General features: G+C 68.2%; 2 protein-coding genes across 2 annotated transcripts in view; both read left to right on the top strand.

The window, feature by feature from the left end:
• Positions 1-3,132, top strand: part of TEKT4 (tektin 4) — a 5,950-nt gene extending 2,818 nt beyond the window's left edge. The window contains exons 3-6 of the mRNA XM_029948215.1: positions 251-407; positions 937-1,159; positions 1,909-2,063; positions 2,822-3,132. Of these exons, the coding sequence (XP_029804075.1) occupies positions 251-407; positions 937-1,159; positions 1,909-2,063; positions 2,822-3,038 (752 nt within the window). The 3' untranslated portion in view covers positions 3,039-3,132. The remainder of the gene's footprint in view (positions 1-250; positions 408-936; positions 1,160-1,908; positions 2,064-2,821) is intronic.
• Positions 3,133-6,686: 3,554 nt separating this feature from the next.
• C1QTNF8 (C1q and TNF related 8) lies at positions 6,687-9,257 on the top strand. The gene is made up of 3 exons (XM_029946249.1): positions 6,687-6,791; positions 8,072-8,279; positions 8,707-9,257. Exons 1-3 carry the CDS (start codon positions 6,789-6,791, stop codon positions 9,255-9,257), a joined length of 762 nt encoding a protein of 253 aa, XP_029802109.1. The 5' UTR covers positions 6,687-6,788.

The raw sequence follows: 9,257 nt of genomic DNA, 5'->3' as shown, positions 1-9,257 counted from the left end.
TAGCGGTAACTGCTATGTGCGGGGGGGGGGGGGGGGGGTGCGCGCGCCCAGAGCCCAGGCCAACTGTCCAGGGCCAGGAGCAGCTGATCCTGGACACTGGTGGTCAGGTAGAGCCTGGGTGCCCCAGGACCCCCACACTGGACAGATGAGGTGTCCTGGTTCTCAGCTGAGAACTGGAGGGGTGCCTGCTCCTGGGGGTGGCACCCAGGGTCCCTGCCCACCCACCCACCCACCCCAGCAATCGCAGATCCTGCCCACCCCAGGCGGAACCGGGAGCACAAGGAGACGTGTGAGATGGACTGGTCCGACAAGGTGGAGGCCTACAACATCGACCAGACGTGCGCCCACTTCCACAACCAGAGCGCCGAGGTGCAGTTCTACCCGCACTCCGCCAAGTTCGAGGAGAGGTGGGTCACCTCAGCCCCAGCGCCTCCAGGGCCCTCCCCCTAAGCCCCTTCTCCATGCACCCCCAACTAAGATGGGGCTAGAGCTCCTGGTGCCTCTGCGGGGATCCTCAGAGACCCACTGGCCCCTGAGGCCTCACACGGAGGGCCCAGCTCTATCTGTTCCCAGCGTGGGCAGGGGCAGGATCCCTGCCCAAGCGCCCAGCACCACCCAGTTCACCAGAGGGATGCAGCCACGGAGGAAGACAGGAGCTGGACGGGAGGGCGGCCGGCAGAGGGCGCGGGCGGCGGGGGCACGGTCGGAGGAGGGCAGGGTGGAAGGGCAGGAGGCAGGGGGACGCAGACTGCTGAGGGCGTGAGGGGAGGGCACAAGGACGCAGGTCCAATGTGTGCGGAGGTCATGCGGCAGCGCGTGGGGGGGGGGTGAGAGCAGTGATTTGTGCTGGGGGTCACGCGGGGTCGCGGGAGGGCGGGGTGGGTCGGGGCCGTTGACTGGTGCCTCTGATGACGGCGGACCACTCCCTACCCACAGCGCCTCCACGCCAGAGACGTGGGCCCGGTTCACCCAGGAAAACCTGCACCGCGCGGAGCGCGAGCGCCTGGCTTCGGTCAACCTGCGGGTGCTCATTGATTGCATCCTGCGGGACACGGCCGAGGACCTGCGGCTGCAGTGCGACGCTGTGAACCTGGCCTTCGAGCGCCGCTGCGAGGAGCTGGAGGACGCACGCCACAAAATGACCGACCACCTGCACAAGGTGAAGGCCGGGCCCGCGTACAAGCCACGCCCCAGAACAGACCACGCCCACACTTCCAGGCCACACCTGCCCGCGCCCGCCAGCCTGCGAGCCACGCCCCAGAACAGGCCACGCCCGCACCTTCAGGTCACGCCCTCCACGCCGGCGGGTGGGCCAGCCTAGGCCACACCCAAGCCACGCCCTCGGAGCTGGGCATTGGTTACTGAGGGACCAAGCTCCCTGTGGCCCAGCCCTGCTCCTGGCTACTATGCCATGGTCACAACCTGGCCTAGTCCCTGCCCCCCCATTGCCCCATCCATCCTGAGGGACCCCAGAGGCCAGGCACCCACTCCTTCCTGAGCACACTCTAAGCCACTGAGAAACCAGGTGACATTGGGGGTGGCTGTGAGGCAGGAGCAGAAGGGAAGGTGGCAAGAGGTGGCCAGGCCAGGTAGGGCTCTGACCCTAGGCTCTCAGTGTGGTCTTTGCTGCTGCCAAGTCTCTCAGGTTCTTGACCAGGGTTGGGGGCCTGGTGACTAGGTCTGGGGGCATGGGGGCCAGAGCTGCGGACAATAGGCTTTGCCATCCCCGCTCTGTCCTCTGGGTGCCCTCGGCGGGGTGGAGGTGGCTGCACACATCTTCTGGCCTCCGTCCGTCCCCCAGAGCCAGTGGACAGGGCTGCCCAGTGGCCGCAGCCCCAGGGCTGGGGAGGGGGGGGAGCTGGGCGGGTGGAGGTTATGGCCCCGCCCCAGGGACCATTCTGTGTGCAGACGCTGCGGGAGATCACGGACCAGGAGCACAACGTCGCAGTGCTGAAGCAGGCCATCAAGGACAAGGAGGCGCCTCTGAAGGTGGCTCAGACCCGCTTATACCAGCGCTCACACCGGCCCAACGTGGAGCTGTGCCGAGACGCCGCCCAGTTCAGGTGCCTGCCATGGCTGTGCCCGCCGAGGCTGTCCTGAGCGCGACAGGCCACCACCCGCCATCCACGCGCGTCTCCCCGGCCTGCAGGCTTGCAGTGGAAACACAGCGGGGCTCCCATATGCGGGTGTCCCCACGTCCTACCCGCACGCAGCACACTAGACACAGATGTGCCTTCGGGGCTCTGTCAAGACTTCGGGTCCCAGGCAGCATGGCAATTGCGTCATTCCGTGCTGCGCAATCTCCATGGCAGGGAGTCTCGAGGCCGCTGGTTGATCCCTGGCTGCTTCCCGGTGCACTCTGCCTCGGGGGTGCCTCCCACACCTCTGGGGGAACACGTGGCCCCTGGCCCGAAGTCTCGCGGGATGTGTCTCTGGTTTTTCTAACTTACCGAGTACCAGTTGCTCTCGCGAGCACTCGGACGTCCCTCGCGAGCATTCGCACGTCCGTCCGCCCGGTGGTCCTCCTTCCGGTCCCGCAGCTCCTCCGGGGACCTGGGGCCTCCCGCGGGGCACCGGGAATGAAGGGGGCCATGGGCCTCAGCGCACCCCTGCCATTGCCCCGAGCTGCCGCGCGGTCCTGTGCGCGGAGCCCTTCCCAGCCGTCGGGGGGGGGGGGGGGGGGGGCAGGTTTCCCTTTCGGACTTTTGTTTGGGTCCTTTTGTGGCCCAGCCTCCTGGCCTGAACCCCTCGCGGGGTTCCTGGGTCTTGACCGCCCCAGCCCGAAGGCCCCAGCTCACACCTCCGTCCCCCAACCTCACAGGCTGGTGAGCGAGGTGGAGGAGCTGAACATGTCCCTTGCGGCACTGAAGGAGAAACTTCTAGAAGCGGAGCAGTCGCTGCGCAATCTGGAGGACACGCGCATGAGCCTGGAGAAGGACATTGCCATCAAGACCAACAGCCTCTACATCGACCGGCAGAAGTGCATGACCCACCGTGCCCGCTACCCCACGCCCCTCCAGCTGGCTGGCTACCAGTGAGCAGGGCACCGCAGCACGTGCCCCTGTGGCCTGGCTGGACTTGGGGAAGGGGCTCTCCCCCCGCCCCTCAAATAAAGAGCACGTTAGCTTTCTACTTGTGGTGTGTGGTGGAGTCTGGGCGGTGGTACCTGCCAGGGCAATCCGGCCTGTGGGAGGAGAGGGGGCGGCGCCTTCTCCCAGGGCAAGTCCTGCTGCCCGGAGCTGCGCCCCCCAGCCACCCGGAGAGAGGGTTCAGCCAGGGTCTGGAGGCCCCGCATTGCTCGGCACTGACCAGCACTGACAGTGGCCCTGGACCCCAGCAGCTCTGAGCCCACTGAGGCTCGGATGGGGGCTCTGCCCACCTTAGACGCCACCACGGACGCCACAACACTCGTCCCCTAGCAACCACCAACGCTCCTTGCTTTTTCTTCTGTGTGTCCTGGACACTGTCACCGGGAGGCCAGCTCTACCCTCCGGGACTGGGCCCCGGGCCGTGAGCATCCATGCAGGGCGCTAGGCAGGGCCTGGGACAGAGACCTCTTCCTGCCCCCTCCACCCGGCAGGGGGTGGGCACCTGGGGAGACAGATGCGGGGGACCCTGAGCTGGGGGGCCCTCCGCTCCCAGCCACCGTGGTCACCTCGGGTGGCTGGCTTCCCAGTCCGGCTTCTCAGCCAGTGAGCGAGTCAGGCTGGGGAGTGGCAGGTGCAGGGGTGCAGGGCTGCCACGGCCCTCCTGGCTGCGTACCATCCTTGCCCTGTGTCCAAGGCTCTGGGCACAGCTGCAGCGCCCCCCCCTCCGCCTTTGTCATGGCTCCTGGCAAGGAGACCCCTCCCGCTGTGCCCACCCTGTGAGCAGGCAGCTCCCGGTCACTGTCTGCCCACCCCGCCCTGGGTGGCTCAGCAGTAGAACTCTCCAGAAAGCTTTGTCAGGGCCCTGGGAGATAATGACCCCCCGCAGTGCACACACCGCTGTTCAGCCCATTACCACCCGGGGCCTTCTCATCCCAGCCCCCACCCGGGGCCGCTGCTGGAAGCTAAGTGTGAAGGGAGTGCAGTGCCTGGCGCATTATCTCTAAAGTGGGCTGGTGGCCCCAGGCTGGGAGGGCACAGTCCCCGGGGAGCCACCCGCAAGGGCTCCTCTGTGGTTGTATCATAGCTGGAGATTTTGTCCCTTTGTAGAGACAAACGATCAGGCCCAGGAGCTGAGCGATGGCTTTCCTGAGTCTCGACCCCCCCCCCCCTGCCTGGCCAGGCTCCTGGGCACAGCCTGGGCCTCTCCAGCGGCCCCCAGAAACCTTGACCCTGCCGGGCTCCAGGGTGGCGCAGTTGTAGATCTCAGACTCTGTGGTCCTGGGAGGAGGGGCAGGGTCGGTTTGGGCGCCCACAGCAGCAGGAGGGTTGCAGCCCCCACTGCACTGCCCTTGGGGCCCTCTGCCCATACTGGGCCTGCACTTGAGTCTGCCTCTGGGGAGGGAGAAGCATGCTGAGGATGGGGGTAGAAGAATGTTCCAGAGGCTGCAGGGTCGCCCACTCCCCGCTCCCCCTGCAAGCCCCCTGCTGCCCCAGAGCGGCCCTGGCACAGCTGGCTTACCCTTGGCTTCCTTCCAAAACCCTTGGGTTTCCTGTCTGTGGAGTCTTCCAGCCACACAGTCACTCTCATGGCAAGTGAGGGACCCCAGCATGCCCGGCCCCAGAGCCCACGCCCATTCCTCCCAGGACCACCTGTGTGGCCCCTTCTAGAGAAGTCTGTGGTCACAGGCACTTGCCTATTCCCCGTACCCCCGTCATGTGAGGGCCAACCACTGAGTTGGGGGCCCTGAGGGCCATCGGGTCCCCCTGCCCAGGCTGGAGTCACAGGACAGTATGGCCCTCCTGGGCTGCGGGGGGGGCGGGACGCAGTGAGGGGGCCCAGCCCCCTGCGGGTGACGCTGTGGCCGTCCGTGGGCTGCCGACCCCGAGGGGCCCTGACGCTCAGCCACACTTCGTCGTCACGGAGATGTCAGGCCGCGTGTCCAGGGAAGGCTATTTCTGTCCAGGTCCTCCTGCCACCTGCTGAGTCACCCCAGGCCTTGCTGACCACCTCCTCTCAGAGACCAGGCGCCGCCCACCCACGCCCAAGCAAATGCTTTGCAGCCAGGGTCCCAGGGGCCTGGGCTTAGCCCCAGCACACCCAGACCACAGGGACCCCAGGGCCCCTTCCAGGCCCTTCATCCCCCCTTGAGGAGGTGCCCCGCTCAGTGCAGGGAAAATTTAACTCACTGTCCCCTCCCCCGACAGCAAGTGCAGTGTGACCACCCATCTCCATGGGGGGCGGGCAGTTCTGCCCACTGGTGTCAGGGGAGGAACGGGGGAGGGACATTGGGGCCCTGCAGGATGGCTGGAGCCTGCCAAGCCCCCTGGTGGCTGTGCTCTACCTGGCTCTGTCCACCACAGGGGACTCCAGCCACTTCTGAGCCCATTAGTGTCCATTTTACAGGTGGGGAAACTGAGGCTCAGATGCAGGGAGCAGCAGAACTTGGGCATCTGCTCCTCTCTCAGTGTCCCAGACACAATAGCAGGACTGCCAGAGGGGGTGCTCCGACCTGCCCTGGGCCCGGGCCTGTGTGACGCAGTGGCTTCTGGGGGGCTGCCTGGTCTCAGAGCCACACCCGCCAGCCCCCAGCACGTGCTGACAAGGTGCGGGGACTGTCAGGGCCTTGGGCCTCCACCCCCTGTCTGTCTGTGCCACCTGCAGACTGTGGGGTGAAGACAGCTGTCCCCAGAGGGGTCAGCCGGGCCCTGATGGGGTGTGAGCTGTCAGCCCCGGGAAACAGCTCCAGCGGATGTGGCCCCTGCCCAGGGCCTCACACCCGCGCAACCTGGCAGAGACCCCCAGCCACGGGCCCACTTCCTGCCCTCTCCCCCGTCCTTGCCCCCACCCCCCGGCTGTCAGTCCTCCGGGCCAGGCTGGTGCCTCCCAGCTGGCTTGGGTGGGGGACACTTTTGAGGGGATCACACGAGCCCGCATCCGGAGGGCAGGGCGCCCAGCCCTGTCCCTGGGCCCTGGGTCCAGCTGTCCAGACCCAGAGTGGGATGAGGCCAGGCCCGGTGTGGGCCCCGCCTCCAGCTCACAGTGGGCGCAGCCCCTCCCGCACTGCCTGGGCAGCCCTGTGAGTCATTCCCACTGGGGGGCATCACGTGCCAGTGCCCGCCCTTCATGTTCTGAGAGGCTGGGCCGAGGGCCCCACCGGGGGGTCACAGCGTGTCTCCTGCTCGATGGCACCGTGGGAGGTGGGGGCAGACACCAGGGGCCTGGCCAGAGCCAAGTGGGTCGGGCACAGGCATGGTGGCCCTGGTCTGTACCCCCCACCCCCCACTTTGGCCAACGGGCCCTCACCAGACTCTGTCCAGCCCCAGCTCTGGCCTCCCTGACTCCCTGCCAGGTCGCCGCACCCCAGATGGAGGCCGACGGGCAGCCCACGGGGCCATCGCCCCGCCCACCGGTCCCAGCCACCGCAGAGGCCCCAGGCCCCCAGACCCCTGCCACGTCACAGGGGTGGCAGGAGGACCCTGGAAGGGCTGTGCGGCCCCCGCGGCCGGCGGCGGGCAGAGAGGGCCGGCCGGGTGGCGGGCAGTGGGGCCCAGGGGCTCGGGAGCTGGCCCGGCGCGTGTTGGTCTTGGCGGGTCCAGGGGAAGCAGTGGTGCCCCGGGCAGCATGAAAGGGCTCTTTCACGGGCCTCTGGGGCAGTGACGCCGGAGAGCGGCAGGCAGGCAGCAGCGCCCGACCGCGAGATGGTACCTGGGAGCTCGGGCGTGAGGGGTGGTCTTCACAAGCACCCGGGTGGGCTGTCTCCTGGGCAGGCCTGGAGGCCCACGATGCTTGAGGCCTCAGGCGTGAAGAGGCACCGGCCTGTCGGTGGAGCAGGATCCCCTAGGGCACTCATTCCTGTCAGGTCCCTCTGGGGGGGGGGGCTGGCAGGGTTCAGCGCAGCTACAAGGGTGGGTCAGGGTCTGCTGGGCTCTGGGGTGGGGGGGTAGGGGCTCCACCTCCTGGAAAGCTCATTCTGCGAGTGGGTTGCAGACACACTGCAAGAGGAAGAAACTTGTTCTGGACTGCAGTCCCCAAGGGCTTCCTGGAGGAAGATCCTAGGTCTTTTCTCAGCAGGGTCGCTCCACAGGGAAGAGTGAGGACCCTGACCTCACACGCTCGCCCTCACAAGAGGCCTGCCCTGGGTGCAGCCCTGGGGAGACCGACCGGGGAGCCTGCTGGCCCGCAGCAGCACGGGGGGGCCGGGTGCAGGCAGGGTCTCTGGAGGGAGGGGAGGCAGAGGCAGCAGGCCCAGGGCTGCTGGGGATTAAAGACAGTTTTTCCACCCTGGGGAGCTTCCCGAGTTGCCCTTCCTCCTCTGGCAGCTCAGGGTGTGGGTATCGCCCTCTGCCCAGCTCGGCAGCCGCCCCGCCCCGGGGAAACAGCCTCGGGTGGGGCCCCACCCAACCTGGCCCGTCCCTGCCCCTCCCCCAGCGGCCCAGCTGCCCTCCCACTGCCCTCTCCCAGAGAGCCGGACCCGAGCAGCCTCCCCCATGACGGCTCTCCTGCGTCTGCCAGGTGTGGGGTCCCCAGCCGTGGGGGCTTTGGGGGCCAAGACTCTGTGACTGCAGGGAGTTACGGCACTGCTCCAGGGCAGAGCCAGGGCCCCAGCGAGGGGCAAGGGTGACCCAGAGAAGGAGCCGGAAGGCCAGCTTGGATGGGGTGGGGCTGCCTGGACCACCCTTGCAGGGAGGACAGGTGTGAGCTGGCCCCTGCGCTGGCCCCTCAGACCCCCTGTGACCCATGTGGCGTGTTGAGGATTCTGGGGCCACATCCAGGTCCGGGTGAAAGCGCTGCAATGTCTGTCAGGGGTGTGGGCCGGGCACCCTGTCTGGGGCCCACCGAGTCCCCTGGAGTCCCCGGATCGTCCATCCCTACAGGGGCAAATCCCTGGCCAGACAAGGGGGCACGGCCTGGGCCGCTGTGGGGTTTGGGGCTCAGTAGGGACACCTCTTCTCAGACGCCATCATCCCCCCCCACCCCCCAGGCTCTGGCACGGATGGTGGCCCCTGGCCTCCTGCTCCTCCTGGGGCTGCCTGTGGGGACCTGGCCCGGCCTGGGGCTGCCCCGACGGCCCTGTGTGCAGTGCTGCCGCCCGGCCTGGCCCCCCGGCCCCCAAGCCCGCAGGCGCGACCCGGAGCAGTGGGCGCAGCTGCCTCATCTGCGGCCTACCATCGACATCTCAATTCTCAAAGGTGAGTGCGGGCAGAGGCCGCCGCACCCACCCCTGGGCCCAAAGGACACCGCACGCCGGGGCTGCAGAGCCACCTGGGGGCCTGCCCTGGCTCCCAGCTGCTGCGTAAGGCAGCGAGCGAGGTGGCCTGAGGCCCTGCGGTGGCCCCCAGGCCCAGCACCCCAGGGAGGTCCCCGAGTGGCAACCGCTCTGGAGGGAGGTCAGCTTCAGCGGTCCTCACCCTGCGGCACTGGGGGCCAACTTGCCAGCCCCTTGCCCCTCAAAGCCCAGGTCAGACCCTCCCTGCGGCAGCTCCGGCCGCCCCGCCGCCCCCGCGTGGCAATCTGCACAGGCCCCGGGACAGCCCCAGCCCTGGGGGTGCCTTCTCCCTGCCCCGCGGGACTCTGGACCCCAGATCTTGAGCCATGGCTTCCTTGTTCCCCCTGCAGGTGAGAAGGGCGAGGCGGGGGTCAGAGGCCCCTCCGGCCGGAGCGGGAAGGAGGGCCCGCCGGGCTCCCGGGGCCTTTGGGGCCGCAAGGGCCAGAAGGGGCAGGTGGGGCTGCCCGGAGCCCCCTGTCGGCGTGCCTCCGCGGCCTTCTCAGTGGGCCGGCGCGAGGGCCTGCACAGTGCTGAGGGCCTGCAGGCCGTGCCCTTCGATACGGAGCTGGTGAACCTGGACGGGGCCTTCGACCTGGCTTCGGGCCGCTTCCTGTGTGCCGTGCCTGGCGTCTACTTCCTGAGCCTCAACGTGCACACCTGGAGCTACAAGGAGACCTACCTGCACATCATGTGCAACCGGGAGGCCGCCGCCGTGCTGTGCGCGCAGCCGGGCGAGCGCAGCGCCATGCAGGCCCAGAGCCTGCTGCTGCCGCTGGCCGCCGGGGACGCCGTCTGGGTGCGCCTGGTCCACCGGGACCGCGACAACGCCATCTACGGCGAGCACGGCGACCTCTACATCACCTTCAGCGGCCACCTGGTCCAGCCGGCCACAGAGCTCTAG

The sequence above is a fragment of the Suricata suricatta genome, chromosome 8, assembly GCF_006229205.1.
Source record: "Suricata suricatta isolate VVHF042 chromosome 8, meerkat_22Aug2017_6uvM2_HiC, whole genome shotgun sequence".
Classification (NCBI taxonomy): Eukaryota; Metazoa; Chordata; class Mammalia; order Carnivora; family Herpestidae; genus Suricata; species Suricata suricatta.
The sequence above is the reverse complement of the archived record's forward strand: the minus strand, read 5'-3'. Positions and strand labels throughout refer to the sequence as shown.

Coding starts and splice junctions, on each gene's coding strand:
- C1QTNF8 (XM_029946249.1), top strand. Junction 8,280..8,706: donor CGACATCTCAATTCTCAAAG/GTGAGTGCGGGC, acceptor TTCCCCCTGCAG/GTGAGAAGGGCGAGGCGGGG.